The sequence below is a fragment of the Lepus europaeus genome, chromosome X (genome assembly GCF_033115175.1).
Source record: "Lepus europaeus isolate LE1 chromosome X, mLepTim1.pri, whole genome shotgun sequence".
NCBI lineage: Eukaryota > Metazoa > Chordata > Mammalia > Lagomorpha > Leporidae > Lepus > Lepus europaeus.
The window spans coordinates 52,355,504-52,372,459 of NC_084850.1; the positions used below are offsets into that span (position 1 = coordinate 52,355,504).

Sequence of the window (16,956 nt, forward strand, 5' to 3'; positions counted from 1 at the left end):
CACTTGGGCCATCCTCCACTGCACTCCCTGGCCACAGCAGAGAGCTGGCCTGGAAGAGGGGCAACCGGGACAGAATCCGGCGCCCTGACCAGGACTAGAACCCCGTGTGCCGGCGCCACTAGGCAGAGGATTAGCCTATTGAGCCGCAACGCGGGCCTCACTATCTTATTTTTAAGGTCCACAAGCCCTTTTAGAGCTTCAATATTTTCATCCCCATGGAATCAAAAATGAGCCAAATAGAGCTGCTGATTTGCAAATACTTGAAGTAGATCTTAGACATAGCTTTCATACTAAGCAGGAATATGATATGGTGACTAAGGGGACAGGTTTAGAGTCACACACACACTTGCCTTCAGAGTCTAGGCTCCATTGCTTATTAGTGGTATGACTACAGCAAATAACTTAACCACTCTAAGGTTCAGTTTCTCCTTTTGTCATTTCTCAAGTGTGCCAAGCTCTCTCAAGGTTTGGTGCCTCTGTACAGGCAGATCCATCTGACTTGAATACCACTCATCTCCTTTAACTTCTACTCATCCTTCAGATCTCAAAGCAGCAATACCTCTTCCTGGAAGCCTTGATTTCTCAGAGTTGAATAATGTTCTTCTACACTCTCCAAGTACCGTAAGTATATTTTCAATCAGAGTAAAAACGTGTTTCTTCCATTAGCTTAGGAACTAACACATTAGGGCCCACAGGCCAAATCTCACCCATGACTTTATTTTGTATAGTCCTCAAGATAAATATGTTTTTCTTCTTTTTACATTTTATATTCTTATTGCATATATTTATAGCACCCAGTGTGAACATTTGATTTTATTTGATATGTAATGATCACTATTAAATCAGTTCTTTTTTAAGTTTGATTTAAAAAAAAGAATATGAGTGAACTTCAAAAAGTGTGTGAAAAATGGAGTTTTAAGATAAGTTGTGGGTCCAGCGCTGTGGTGTAGCAGGTAAATCCACCGCCTGCAGTTCTGGCATCCCATATGGGTGCCAGTTCGAGTCCCAGCTGCTCTACTTCCGATCCAGCTCTCGCGAAGGCCTGGGAAAGCAGTAGAAGATGGCCCAAGTACTTGGGCCCCTGGACCTACATGAATACCCCAAGGAAGCTCCTGGCTCCTGGCTTCGGATCTGCACAGCTCTGGCGTTGCAGCCATCTGGGGAGTAAACCAGCGGATGGAAGACCTCGCTCTCTCTCTCTCTGCCTCTGCCTCTCTGTAACTCTGCCTTTCAAATAAATTAATAAATCTTTTTCAAAAGATAAGTTTGCTTATTTATTTATTTTAAATGCATACCAAACTCCTGGAATATATCTTTTTCCTATTTTTGTTTTGTGTTATTTATTTATTTGAAAGACAGAGCAACAAAGGGGGAGGGAGAAAGAAATAAATCTTGCATCCACTAGTTAACTCCCCAAAAGACAGGGCTACAAAAGGACTACAAAAGACAGAGCTGGGCCAGGCTGAAGCTAGGAGCCAGGAACTCAATCTGTTTGGGTGGAAAAACTTTTTAAGTCCATACACTTGAGAGGTCTTCAAAAAGTTCATGAAGATGAGTATTATGAAAAAACTATGAATGCAGTTACATTTTTTCACCAAAATAAACTTGGCTTTTAATTTCATTTTTCCATGAATTTTTTGATGTACATAATATGTAATGGGGTCCTCCCAAGATGGCGGAGAGAGAGTGAGGAAACTGTGTTCCCACTTGGGTTGCTAGCGATCAAGAGTAAAAGTCCATTCTGATACCAAAATGCAGTATTCGCACCACTGTGAGCACCTTTTAGAGAGACTGAACAAACAGCGGGAGGCAGGTTTCCTTTGTGACTGCACCATAGCGATTGGGGAATTCCAGTTTAAGGCTCATAGGAATGTGCTAGCGTCTTTTAGGGAGTATTTTGGTGCAATCTACAGAAGCACATCTGAAAACAATGTCTTTCTTGACCAGAGTCAGGTGAAGGCTGATGGATTTCAGAAACTCCTGGAGTTTATATACACAGGAACTTTAAATATTGACAGTTGGAATGTTAAAGAGATTCATCAGACTGCTGACTATCTCAAAGTGGAAGAGGTGGTCACTAAATGTAAAATAAAGATGGAAGATTTTGCTTTTATTGCTAATCCCTCTTCTACAGAGATATCTAGTATTACTGGGAACACTGAATTGAACCAACAGACTTGTCTTCTTACTCTACGAGATTATAACAATCGAGAGAAATCAGAAGTCTCTACAGATTTAGTTCAGGCAAATCCTAAACAAGGGGTATTAGCAAAGAAGTCATCTCAAACTAAAAAGAAGAAGAAGACTTTCAACTCTCAGAAAACAGGGCCGAATAAAACCGTGCAATATCCCAGTGACATTTTAGAGAATGCATCTGTTGAATTATTCCTAGATGCAAATAAATTGTCTATACCTGTAGTAGAACAAGTTGCACAAAGAAATGATAATTCAGAACTTGAATTGACATCAGTTGTGGAAAATACCTTTCCAGCACAAGATACTGTGCAGACTGTTACAGTGAAATGGAAACGTGGAAAGTCACAGCCAAACTGTGCCCTGAGAGAACATTCTCTGTCTAATATAGCCAGTGTCAAGAGTCCTTATGAGCTGGAGAACTCTAGGGAGGAGCTGGATGAGAGGTACTCCAAGGCCAAGCCAATGTGTGATACATGTGGGAAGGTGTTTTCAGAAGCCAGCAGCCTGAGAAGGCACATGAGAATACATAAAGGAGTCAAACCTTACGTGTGCCACATGTGTGGAAAGGCATTTACCCAGTGTAACCAGCTGAAAACACTTGTAAGAACGCATACAGGTGAGAAGCCATACAAATGTGAACTGTGTGATAAAGGATTTCCTCAGAAATGCCAGCTAGTCTTCCATAGTCGCATGCATCATGGTGAGGAAAAACCCTATAAATGTGATGTATGCAATTTACAATTTGCGACTTCTAGCAATCTCAAGATTCATGCAAGGAAGCATAGTGGAGAGAAGCCATATGTCTGTGATAGGTGTGGACAGAGATTTGCTCAAGCCAGCACACTGACTTATCACATCCGTAGGCATACTGGTGAAAAGCCTTACGTGTGTGACACCTGTGGGAAGGCATTTGCTGTCTCCAGTTCTCTTATCACTCATTCTCGAAAACACACAGGAGAAAGACTGTTTATCTGCGAATTATGTGGATATCAAAAATTTAAAGAAGCACAAAACAAAAGTCCATTCTGGTGCAGATAAAACTCTAGATTCCAATGTAGAGGATCATACTTTGAGTGAACAAGATTCCATACCAAAAAGTCCTTTGTCAGAAACTCTGGACGTAAAACCTTCTGATATGACTTTACCCCTGTCTCTTCCACTTGGCACTGAAGATCACCACATGCTTCTACCTGTCACAGATAACCAGTCCCCTACAGCAGATACATTGTTGAGGTCAACTGTGAATGGGTATTCAGAACCACAATTGATTTTTTTACAGCAGTTATACTGACTTTGTGAGGAAAATGGAATTGCTAAGATGTCTTTGGCAGTAAATCAAGCATCTCTGGTAAGGTGCATATATTCATATTAGATTTCCATTCATTCATGTTGTGACCATTATTTTTCATTCACTGGAGTAAAAGCAAACCTGATTCTGCATCATAACTACAATGCTTATTTTTGATTTTTGGCTTTTATGTCTTATACATTCAGCTTTTTACAGAATGAATTATACTAGGGTAGTACTATTTTGGGTAGATAAGTTTTAATTTTAATTGCCTTAATTCCTTTTTTTATGTTTTAGAATTACCCTTCATTTACTGAAGGAGAATTTGTTGGTTTACATGATTTAGTTTGACTTGTGGTTTTTTTTTATTTCCTTACCCAAAAAATGTAGGCAAAATCCATAAGAGTAGAAGCCCAAGAGTGTTGCTGTTTGTGAACTCCATTGACCAATATATAAACTAAAAAAGTTCGTATTTCTGCCTATGAAATTTAGGTACTAAATAAGAATTGCACTATTTCTCTATTAATATATTCCTTTAGAGGTAATTTTTCTAATGAAACATTATTATTATTCCCTACAGCAGGGAATAATAGTCAAGCTTTCTCAGTAGTCTGGTGAAATGCACTGTCACTAGGCTTGAAGTGAAGAAGGTAGTGTCCCCAAACCACATCACTCCTATGGAGGGTGGAGTGCAGTCTTAACCTGGCAAGGGCACTTTGTAGAGGAAAGTTTTCACAAACATCTCTTCCCACTCCCCTCCACAATCTAACTCCTCTTTATTTTCCTGGATCCTGTTCTGGAACATATTCTTTGTAAAGTCCATACATGGTGACCTGACTTTGGAATTTCCCATCTATTGTAGGGCAACTGTTATGTCTTTTTGGAAACCTGAATTTTAATATGTTGTTACATAAGGCTTTTATTTCTATTTAGAGAAACTATGGTGAAACCTCTAGTTATATTCAAGTACTCTCGCTTTTTATTTATATGAATTATGTATTTATCTGAAAGGCAGAGTTACAGAGAGAGATATTCAGAGAGGAGAAAAAGATATAGAGATACAGATAGAGATAGAGAGATAGATGAGAGAGAGAGAGAGAGAGAGAGAGAGAGAGAGAATGAATATCTTTCACCTACTGATTCACTCCCCCAAAAGGCTACAACTGCTGGGTCTGTGCCAGGCTGAAGCCAGGAGCCCAGAACTTCATCCAGATCTCCCATGTGGGTGTCATGGCCCCAAGTACTTGGTCCATCTTCTGCTGGTTGCACAGGCACTCTAGCAGGGAACTGGATCTGAAATAGGTAGCCAGAACTTAAACTTGGGATTCGAACCAGGGATCATTTGCAATGCCAGCTTCATAGGTGGTGGCTCAACCCATTTCATCTTAACACCAGGCCCTCTCATCATATTTTGATATATAAAATTTAGAGATAACAGCATTAACATTAACATTGAGCATTTATAATACATGTTTTAGAAATATTTTTCTCATATTGTCCCTCTTCCATATTTTTCCCCTTTTGCAGACAAGAGAAATGTGTCTCAGAGAAATTAACTTTCTTAAGGTGATCCAGAAAATATACATAAAATACTGGTCTGGCTGATACCCAGATCTATATGACCTAAAATTCCCTGGTCTCTCTATTGTACCATGATCTTTGAATTTTTCTACAAAATATTCCAAAGGTCAGAGGAGAGTGAACATGTTTCTCCAGGGAAGTCTGGGTGGCCCAAAAAGGCCCCACCACAAATACAAACATTGTTTGAAGTCTCACGTTTGATTGTAAAAATGCACACAGAATGTACATTCTATTCTTCAATGTTTGCTTATTTTCATATAAACTGTTTAAAATTGTCACTCCAATTACCTATCCTCTCCCTGTCTGCATGTTCAAGGAAAATTGACCCTCTAGGGAAAGGCACTGTACTTTATGTTAAAATCTGCACTTTCCTGAACCTCAAGCATACCACTCCAGTTTTAAAAACCCCAGCGTACTGCAGCTGTTTGAGAAATAAAGTAGTAGGACATGTTGACATGTCATTAAGGATTTCAAATAAATCCTGAAAGCATTGTAACTACTGACATGAAGGAACTGAAGAGACAGACACTATCAGAGTTGTTAAAGGGAATTTGGGAATAAAAGGAGTATTACTACATCAATTTCTTAAACATTAACATGACAGTTATTAATACCATTATTGATACTGGTGAAAATTGTTGATGATCATGTGTTGGGTAAACAATGTACCGGTGCTGAAATAATTTTGGGAAAGTGACATGGGGACATTCAGCTGTTCTTAATCTGGGGGCTATGAAGCACAGAATTTGTTTGCCTACCTCTTTAAAAAAAAAACATTTTATTTATTTATTTGGAAGGCAGAGAGGCAGAGAGGGAGGAGAGAAAAAGAGGAAGAGAGAATCTTCCATCTGCTCGTTCACTCCCCAGATGTGCACAACAGCCAGGGCTGGGACAGGCTAAAACTAGGAGCTAGGAACTCCATCCTAGTCTCTCATGTGGATAGCAGGGGCCCAAAGACTTGGATTATCTTCCACTGCCTTTCTAGGTGCATTAGCAGGGAGATGCACTGAGAGCAAAGCCACCAGGGCTTGGATTGGCTCTCTGACACGGGATGCCAGCATCCAAAATGGTGGCTTAACGTGATGTGCCACAGTGCAAGCCCCATGTATGCCTATCTCTGAAGAAGGGGGAGGCTTATAGATTTCATTAGATTCTCAAAGGAATCCAAGACCCACAAAGGTTAAGGACCTGTGCTGTAGAGAAAAGGACAAAGATCTGCAGATCATGCTGCATTGTTTTCCAATGCTGGCTCTAGGCTTGCTCAATTGCACCATGCACGCTGACTCGCTGACTCCGGGTTGTCTTCTGTAAAATGAAAGTCACAATACCCAAGTCACAGGCTTGTTGTGAGGAACAAATGAAGATTTTTTTGTTAAATGATTGACATAGGGTAGGCACTCAGAACACATCAATATCTTTCCTCTTCCATTTAACCTACAAGCAGGCAAACCATTTCTAACAGACTCTACAAGGGTACTTCAAACAGTTCATGGAAACATGGAATTCAAAATGAGTTTGTTGTGGTGTAAAATAATTTTGAAATCTAAATCCATGCATATTTTTTCATAATATGTATCTTCCATGATCCATGAACTTTTTGAAGACTCCTCATATACTCTAGATAGAAATGCCTTCTGCAAAGACATTCTGCCTAAGTCTTAGAACCCCAAGTAGAAACTCAGGCTGTTGGTAAATTTCCACAAAATATGCAAACTCTATGTATTAAACTGGAACCTAAAAAGTTTCCCAAACCTGGATAATGCATGCACACGCACGCACACACACACATTCTGTTTGTAAACACAGAATTATTTAAATACTACCACATCCTGGCATGATTGGTTTCAAGTCTAAGCCTATATTATTGTCAGACCCAGGATGAAAAACTTCTTGAATTCAGCAAGAGATCTGATCCTCTTAAATGACATATGAAGCCACTCTTACAGAGAGGGAGCCCTTGCTGAGCCCACAGATTCACGAAGAAGGCTTGAAGGGGTTAAACTGGAAGGCTTACACAAACTTTGCTGAGGAGCCTCTCTTTTCTCCTCCCTCTCACGGACTCCACACCGCTAAGGCAGAGCAGAGCTGAATCATTACCTTTCCCACATACTCTAAACTGTTGCCTGCCGAAGAGGAACTGGGGACTTAACCTTAATCAGGCTGCTTTCATTCAAGTGTTCCAGACGGTGCACACACATCCAGAGACTTTTCACTGCTCTTTGGGGCATGGAAGAAGCAGGCATCTGAGACTGCACTCTGAAGCTGTAAGTGGCAACTGGCATTTTAAGTAACTAATAGAGGTCCTATTCTGTTTTTCTGGAAAGGACGGACTGTGTAGGAGGGGGAAAAGGGCATAATTTGCATGAACTTACCTAGCCCTGCTTCTTTGGCAAACCAAGATTTTATTCTGTTTTTCCAGATATTCCAGAGATGCCCCTGAACAAGTTGCCTGCTTGTGCAAGCTTCAGAAGGAATTCTTAACTGGCCAACCCCATTCATGCTGTAAGCCTGAAAAGGTAAGTGAGATTTGGAAATATTATGATATTATTCATGGTAAAGTGAGCGGCATTGTTTTATTCAATGGCAGGTGTGATAAATAGGCACCATCTGCCGCAGAAGAGACAGCAACTCCCACTTAAGCGAGCTTATTACTTAATGGCTCCAGCCACTGAAGAAGCACTCGCTGCTGGGATTGTCTTTTCATAGGCTAGTGTGGAGCTGGATACTCTACAGGCTCTTACCTCCTTTAGTTTTCTCTCCTTGGGCTAAGCAGATAAATACAAATAGAACATGTTAACTCTTGAAAGCTATTGTAATTGATAGTTGTGACTTTCTTTTCTGAATTCTTCCACTGATCATTTTTCTTAGTTTTTGGTGGAATTTCAGCTCTGGAATTATGTAGGCAGGTGATGTGCAGAAAGATGTAAATGTAAAATTATCAATGAACTATTTTTATGTGCAGAATTTTATCATACTGGAGAAAAGCAGAAGTTATTATTAGGAGCATCTCAAGGACCAAAACACCGATTAGGGTGCATTTATTTCTATATCCCTATCACTGACCAAAATATCTGGAGCGTGGTTGTCACTCAATAAAAGGTTTGCTGAATGAATGTGCATCTGATTGTGGAGGCCTGTGGAGAACTTTGTTGCTTTTATTGGAAATAAGTTTTACTAGGGGAATCCCTTCTGAGGCTCATAGATGAAGAAAGCTCCACAATCCCTTCTCATTTTAAGGAGCAAAATTAATGATCTGAGAGCGTACGTTATTTTGCTGCTGTGAGGCTTTGTATATTATGTGAATAGCAAACATTAGAGAGGGTGTGGAATTTCCATGTTGATATAAAAAACAAAAGAAGAATAATTTTTAAAACTACAAATAGCTTTATTTACCAAGTTAATGACCAAGCATGCCATCTGAAAACCAAAGGTACATTCATATCACTTGTGGGCATTTTGATTTATGTTAGAAATGAAATAAACCAGATGTTCAGATTAATGTTGGACCTTGGCCTATTAAGTTCATCTCTTTCCCTTTTCCCTTCCCCTAAACTTCTCTTCCTTTTTCCTTTCTTTCTCCCTTCCTTCCTGATATTTTCCCACTTCCCTTCCTTCTCTTTCTCTCATTTCCTCCCACCTCTTATCTCCTTCTCACATCCTTGGTCTTCCTTACTCCTTGCATTGTTTTCTTTCTCTCCTCCCTCCCTTCCCTCATTCTCTGTCTCCATACCTTTCTTAATTCCTGACCATTCTTCCCATTCTTCATACTCCTCATCAATCAACAGCTTTCAATTACTTCTACAAATACTAGAAACTGATTTTTATTAATTCTCCAAAAAAGACTGGAACATACTAACATAACTTTATAAAGATCCTCCTGTAAAAATCAGATACCTGAGAATCAATAGAATTTTGGTTCCTATTGAAATTTCATGGTGATTTCTCTTTCTAAATGGTGCAAAGCTTTTAATGGAGAAATAACATTATCTGAGCACCTCATTAATTAGTTAGCATAGAGAGTCATGGCAATCATGTTTGGAAAGCTTTTATGACAAGTTGTCACAGATATGGGACCAGAGTAACAAGTATTCCACAACACCTAACTTTTCATTTATTCATTTCAACGTTCTTAAAGGACTGAAGAAATTAAATTGATAGACATGTCTGAGTTGACCAAGCTGTTTTGTGTCCTGCAGTGCATTGAAGGCATAAGAAATGACCCATTAGTTTTCCAAAGACTCAAAGGAAACATTTAAAGAAATTGACAACTGTAGCTGAAATCATGGTTATCTAAATTTCTCCAAGCTAAAAAAATTCTCTAAGCTTCATAGAATTCTAACAAATATTCAGACCTTAGCAATATTCAGAGAGTGTCAATTGTTAAATCAACAACAGGAGTCACTGTGCACTTGCTCCCCATGTAGGACCTCTGTCCTTAATGTGTTGTACTATGAGAATTTACGGTAAAACTAGTCTTCAAACAGTGCGTTATACTGTGTGTGTCTGTGTAGGTACAAACTGTTGAAATCTTTACTTAGTATAGAGTTGATCTTCTGTATATAAAGATGATTAAGAATGAATCTTAATGAAGAATGGAATGAGAGAGGGAGTAGGAGACAGGATGGTTTGTGGGTGGGAGCGTGGTTATGGGGGGAAGAACCGCTATAATCCAAAAATTGTACTTTTGAAATTTATATTTATGAAATAAAAGTTTTCTATTAAACAAACAAAAAAATCTGTAGGCACAATTGAACTATCTAAAATTTAAATCTAAAATTTAATCCAGACCATGTAATTTTCCTTTAAAATTAAATAATTTAACAGTAATTTGAGAGCAAAATTTTTAACAATGCAATTATTCTTAATTCTAGATTATAATCTGTAATTTACTCTCTTTTACAAAATAAGAGATTGGGGTATGGGGAGAGGAGTAAAAATAAAATGGAGATGCAGGCTCTTCTCCAAGCTGTATTAGCAATTAGATCAGAGACAAGATTGTTCTTCTCTTTGAATTGTTAGTACTCAATGTTTTTCTATGGTCATAGCCATGCATTTACTCAATAATTATTGACCAGCTACTTCAAGCACTGCTGAATAAGGGATGGAATGTTGAAAATAATTTCAAGTTTATAAATTAGAATTCAGGGAAAAGCACATCAAATAACTATCTACAATATTAGGAAAATGTAATTCCTCTAGAAGAGATACAAAGCATCGTGGGAATTAGGATTGGACTAGGCAATCAAGGGCCAGTTGATGAATTGGACCTCGAAGAATGGGGGGTAGCATTTCCCCATGCAAAGATGTGTGAACAGGGCTGGCACTGTGGCTTAACAGGTTAAGCCACTGTGTTAAGTCACCACTTGCAACTCCAATGATGGCATTCCATAACAGATTGCCAGTCCAACTTCTGGCTGCTCCACTTCTAGCTTGTTGCTAGTACACCTGCGAAGGCAGCAGAAGATAACCCAAGTGTGGGCCATTACCACCTATGTGGCAGACCAAGATGAAGTTTCTGGGTCCAGGCTTCAGTTTGACTCAGGCCTGGCTGTTGCAGTCATCTCGGTAGTGAACCAGCAGATGGAAAGATGGAAGATCCCGTCTCTCTCTCTCTCTCTCTCTCTCTCTCTCTCTCTCTCTTCGCCCTGTCACCCTACCTTTCAAATAAATAAACTTTTTAAAAATATATGTATGAAGATAGAAAGAGCTGTTCAAACAAAAACATGGAGGCACAGAATGAAGAGAGAGAGAGAGAGAGAGAGAGAGAGAGAGAGAGTTTTAAAGCTTAATACATAATGTGGAAGTACAACAAGGACTGAAAAACATTTCCTCAAGAGAGTACTTTAAAACTTTAAGTGGCTTGCATGTTGCAGAGATTGCAATGTCCTATCCTAATCTAGGAAACAGGGCAAAGGGCCCAGGAATCTACATTTTAAATAAGCACTCTCTGGTGGTGATTTTGATGAAGGAACTTCCCTTGGCTCAAGCTGAGGAACATTGCCCCAAAGGGTTCCAAAACCCTGGGGCCTCAGTGTGATTGCTCTGTGTATATTTGTTTCCTAGGGCTGCCATAACAAAGTTGCACAAACTGAGTGGTTTGAAACAACAGAAATTTATTTTCCCAGGTCTAGAGACTAAAAGTCTGGAATCAGGCAACAGCAGGGCTATGCATCTGCTGAAATCTGCCAGACAGAATCCTTCTCTGCCTCTTCTAGCCCCTGGTGTTTGCTGGCAAGCATTGGTGTTCCCTGGTTTGTAGATGTATCCCTCTAATCTCTGCCACCATCTTCTTTCTGCCTGTCTCTTGTCCTCTGTTCTTATAAAGAACACAGGTTATTGGATTGTGGCCAACCTAATGACCTCATTTTAACTTTACATCTGCAAAGACCTTATTTCCAAAAAAGGTCACATTCACAGGTGCTGGGCGTGAGGACTTTGACATATCTTTTTGGATCACAGAATTCAATCCATAATGCTCTTAAACACTTATTCACTAGGGCTTCCACACAAATAAGACACATTAGCTATGTCTTTTTAGCTGGGCCTATCTAAACAGGAAAGACAATGGTTAATTCTCAAAGCCTGATGTACAAAGAATCACATTAAAAGCTTGTGTTTAGATGCATATACCTAGACATCAATCCAAGATGACCAAAAGTCAACATTGATGTACTTTTAAGTAAAACAAAAAGGTATCCTAGACCACTGTCCCTGAGATAGCAGAAAGAGACCCTATCTCTTTGCTCTTGTTTCTTGTGAACCAGGTAGCTCTGCTGCATGTAGGACAGCAAGTAGGTAGGCTGAGAAACATGCAGATTACAGGAAGTACAGTACCATGCGGTATGGAATATAAACTCTAAGCTGAGATGTACCCAGCCTAGGGGAAAAATGGAAGCTAGTTCTGTTAACTCTCCTTGAGTATGTTACCAAAAGACAGAGCTAGGCTATGTTATCAATAATCTACCCACATAAATGTAACAGGTAATACTTGTTTATTTTGTTGTAGTCACCCATATTCAAAATTCCTGTTTGGAATGACAAGCTACATCATTGTAGAAGGCTTCAACAGTAAATAGTTGATGTTATTTACACATTAGAATGTGTATGCCAATAAAAATAAGGTTCTGTCTTTACCAATCATGAAGGGTTCTATTATTTGTTCAGAAGAGAAATGACCTCTCCATTCCTTCTGGTCTACAAATAATGGGACAATATATGTGTTCTCATCCAACATAGCTAAATGAGAATAGAGGACAAAAACAAAACTGGAGACAGCATGCATTCCTGAGCATTCCATGACTTGTTGAAGTAACAGCAGATACTAGGATCTGAAGACTGGAAAACAGATCCTTAAATTTAAGTCTTCTTTCCTGGTTGTACTTAGTCCTGGCTGCCCATTAGAAGTATCTAGGAATGCTTTTTAAAAACTAGTAATGCTTAGTTGCATCCAAGACCATTAAATTCTGACTGTCTAGAGTGGTGTCCAAGCCCCTAGTGTAGAAATTAGAATTCAGACAGCTTAAGCTGGGGCCCAGGATCTGTATATCAATCAGTATGCTAGGTAAGTCTCATGATGGGTTCATCTGGAAAACACTGTTCTTCTCTAGTATAATTATTAGCTGCTGTTTAGTGCTTTGGATTTCTCTTTAACCTTTTAATAGTATTTTTTCACATAGGAAAATATTCAAAAGTATAAAATGCAGGATATAATTTTACAACTACTTTGCCCATAGCGAACTATTTTGCAGTTTATTGGTTCATTTTATACTCTTGAAATAAATTGCCATTTGTTTTCTTAGATATCTGAATCTTTGATTTCTGTTTCTGATTTTTAGGAAAATAAATCTGTTGAAGAATCTGAAAAGACCAACCTTCTCAGCTTAGGCCTGCTTCTGGCAGCACCTCCGAGACCTCCTCCATCTGAGAATTGCCAGGTCTGACAACACTCTCCCTCTGGCCTACAGGGAGGGAAGTCAAGAAAGCTGTAGAGAAATCATCCCCTCTAGACTGACAATTTTCAAGGTGTGCCACTGGGCAGGAACCCTACAATCTCCATCTTTAGGGAAGAATCAAAAAGACAGACAAGAGGGGTGAAATCTCAGGCATGCTGAGCCTGAAATACACACAGGCCTTTAGAAAGTCTCCTCACAGCAGAGCCCAATTATACCCACATAATTAGTCCACACATGTAAATGAGCTAGAGGTGAAACAGAGCCTTTTCTCCCTCTATCAGGAAAGAAAAAAAGGTCTGGAACAATACTCTCAGAGATTCTTGTTCCCAAACCAGTATTATAAAGCAGTTTCACTACATTTACTTTCATCAGCATAAGAGTAAGGGTGGGGGAAATAAAGATTTATTTACATTTTTAAAAATTGATTAAGACGTTTGGAGAAACCCTCTTTGGCAGCGTGCTGTGCAGGAAGACAGAGAGGGAGAGGCAACTGCCAATTTAGAACATCACTATTTTCTTGCTGTTGCACTACAGACTTAGCTCTGAGAGTGATCTATTTGCATCAGGTTGTTAGAACACCTCCAGTATATTCAGAGACAGTTTAAGTGACTGTGGAATGCCCCAAGGACAATAAAAATCCAATAGAAAGAAGTTCCAACTCCAGTCTGAGTGATGACAGAGGTACATTTTAAGTACCATGGAAATCTCACCGGGCGAGCCCATTTTCCCACTCTGGCAACAGAGGTTGATACCACTTCAGACAAGTATTCCAACCTGTACATGTATGTGGGCTTATTCCTGAGCCTTCTGGCCATTCTTCTCATCCTGCTCTTCACGATGCTCCTTCGACTCAAACATGTCATCTCGCCCATCACCTCTGAAAGCACAGAAAGTGTTCCTCAGTTCACAGATGTGGAGATGCAGAGTAGAATCCCGACTCCTTAGAGCCAGGATGAGGTGAGCTCTAGTGGATCTCAGTGAACCCTTGGGTTTTGCTGTTCAGAAAGCTCCCCCCCACACACCACTTTTTTTTTGCATGAAGCATCCCATCTCAGGAATCAAAAAATTATTCCTTTAACAATATGGTGTTCATATTTCCCTTGTGTTATTCTTCATCTTGACTCTGCTCATCAGATAGCTAAGAGGTTTAAGACTCATTCTTTGAAAGAAATATAGTAAATGGCAGCTGGTTGGGAGGACAGGTTTACATAGTAACCAAGGAAAGCCTGGGCCTTGAGCAAACCTTAGACCACAGAAATGCATATACAGCTGTTGTAAAAAAAAATTACGAGATCCTTGGAAGCTCTCAAACAAGGAGGATTTGTCTTTGAACGGTTGATGATGCCAAGAGAAGGAAAAGTTTCTGATTAGCACATCTACCCTAAGGAATCACCTATGCTGACATGAAGCTAAATCATGTCAAAGGTTAACAAAAGAAAGCACTAACTCCTTCCCAAAACAGCAATGCTTTGATCCTCTTAGGCCAATGAGTTTGTTCCCAATGGAAGAAGAGGTTTAAAAAAACTGGTTCAATTTAAAGAGGAAGTTTGCAGAAGGAAGTTTATGGTAAGCAAACTAATCAAGACAGGAAAAAAATGTGTCTATTATATCTGTGTTATTACTATTACTGTACTCTAAAGAACTCAGATAATGGCAGATGTATAACTAAAATCTGCAATGATGAGCTGCCGCCAAATCAAGGGAAAATGAAGTCAAAATGTGCAGCTTTGCTCCACCCTCCCCCCATGCTCCAGGACTGAGCTCCACACAAATATGAGCTTTGTTTAAAAGTGGCTTTGACAAAGATACGACTGTACTTTCAAGCAGAAATGAAACGATCTTGGATTCTGTCATCAAATGATTGTGACTTTGGACAAATTATTCAAGCTTTCTGGGTCCTAGGTTTTTCTTGCTGAAAAATGATCAGAGAGCTATTTGGTCACCAATAGACTCTTTTTGATCAGAGCATAAGAAAAAAAATAGAGAGAGACAAGAGAGGAGAGAACTAAACTATATCTTCAAAAAAATCCTTATGGACATCAGTGTCCTCAAATGTCACATTTGTCTTCCCCAGAAAATGCTTTTTCCTTCTTGATCCCTGCTAAAAATCAAGTGTTTCATTTATTATCATCAGACAAATATGTTTTGCAAATTTTCATTTTCAAAAGTAGCCCTAGTGTGCCAGTGGTGGAGAGAAACTTAAACTTTTCAAAATGAACTTTCCAAAGGGAAACCAAAGAGGATGAGTGTCATCTACAAATTAAAATTAGAAAGCTGGTCATATTCTTGCCACTGATGAACTAATACACTTGTGTTAAATTCTGCCTGTTAAAAAATAATAGGGCCTCCCTGCCCCTCAAAAGTGGGCATCAAATTTCACAGGATGCTCCCTAGGAAACTCTCGTAGTGGTGAGAAACAAATGGAATATATGTTAGGTTAATGCCACCTCCACCAGACATGCAGCTCTCTACAATCTATAACCAATTTAGACTGGCCCTTTACTCTGGTCTAAATCTAGCTTGGTGTTGAAATTCCCAAGTGCTTTCCACTTTTGTACACAGTCATTTGCCAATGCTCCCCTCTCCAAGGGGCTGCAAAGTGTGAAATCCCCACTTGCAAAGCTAAACTTAGTAGCCAGGCTGACTCTGCCATACCTGGTAACAACTATGCAGTGTCAGAGATGGCAGCTGCATTCTGCACCATTGAGAGCAAATTAGCAGGTAAACAGAGGCCATGAGAGGGCATACAGTTCTCTTCTGGCTTTATATTTCCACAACATAGTGTGACTCTACTATTATTCCATCATGGTGGTTTAAGTTGTGTCTTAATGTAACACTCAGATTTTACAGGGTCTGAGGTTCTTAAAATCCATATGTGGATTTCATCAGAGATTAGCACTTATACCCCAGAACTTCTTAAAGACCCATATCTGCCCTCATTTCTGGCTCTCCCTTTTGCACCCACAGTATTGAATGCACTTTACAGTTGAGAAGTCATGGCTGGATAAGTGAAGGAACTGATTATCATTTCAACAGCAGTGAATAGCAGGATATCCAATGTCGTGTTGCTGAATCGCATGAAGACTGACTGCAAATCCATTCCCTGCCCTCCTGACCTCCCCAACCTAAATTTCAAGATATTAAAACTGCTTTTGAAGCACTGGCTTAGATGAAGATTCCTAATTTCTGATCAGTTTACTCACCTGGAAAACAACAAGCCTCTTTCATCACAGCTACCCCATGGGATTCAGATCTTCACTGAACATTAACCAAAGCACACAGTATAGATTACACTAAAATAGCGCATAACCCCTCACAATTCCCAATGGTAACATAAATGGAGATGCATTTAAGCAGATGTGTCATGAGGGTGACTCACATGGTATTTAATCTTTAGGAAAATACACTGAGTGTTGTCACCATAGCAAACTTACTGTAAAGAAAAGATTTTTCCATTTATATTAAATTATATTATATCCCTCAATGTATTACTTAACATATATTACTGTTCTAAGAGGCAGCTAGAGTAACCAGTGGGCACAATTTGAATATATCCTTCTATCTAAAATGCTGACTTGGCATTTTCCTACCCCAACCCTTCCCCAAAATTGCCCAGTATGCAAAGAGAAATGTTATTTACATGTAGATATACTCTGTTTTAAGATGAAAAGAATGGTTCTTCACTTTTTAATACATTTAACCATATAAAATTTCCATTTTTGAAGGTCAAAATCTCTCACATATCAGCAATTTCCTATCATTCAATCTAGTACCAAGATTCAGTACATGACTTCTTTAAATAGTAAACTCTACTAACATGGTTAAAAATAATTTGGTTTATAAAAATGTATTTCTCATACATTTCAGAATCATGGGTTGTATAAAGCAAGGTATATTGTGAAAGGCTATGTATTATGTATTAAGCAGCAAATATTAAGG

General features: G+C 39.2%; 2 protein-coding genes across 2 annotated transcripts; both read left to right on the top strand.

The window, feature by feature from the left end:
- Positions 1 to 1,675: 1,675 nt before the first annotated feature.
- Positions 1,676 to 3,760, top strand: LOC133753149 (myoneurin-like). Its single transcript, XM_062183556.1, is given in 2 exon segments — positions 1,676 to 3,179; positions 3,181 to 3,760. Coding segments are annotated over 2 exon segments (1,734 nt in total). The 5' UTR covers positions 1,676 to 1,752; the 3' UTR covers positions 3,488 to 3,760.
- A 9,929-nt stretch (positions 3,761 to 13,689) lies between these two features.
- SERTM2 (serine rich and transmembrane domain containing 2) lies at positions 13,690 to 13,962 on the top strand. Its single transcript, XM_062183511.1, has one exon. The coding sequence runs from the start codon at positions 13,690 to 13,692 to the stop codon at positions 13,960 to 13,962; it is 273 nt and encodes a 90-aa protein (XP_062039495.1).
- The last annotated feature ends 2,994 nt before the right edge of the window (positions 13,963 to 16,956 follow it).

What these genes read in the sequence shown, in the direction of transcription:
- SERTM2 (XM_062183511.1), top strand. Translation starts at nt 13,690, where the DNA reads ATGACAGAGGTACATTTTAAGTACCATGGAAATCTCACCGGGCGAGCC.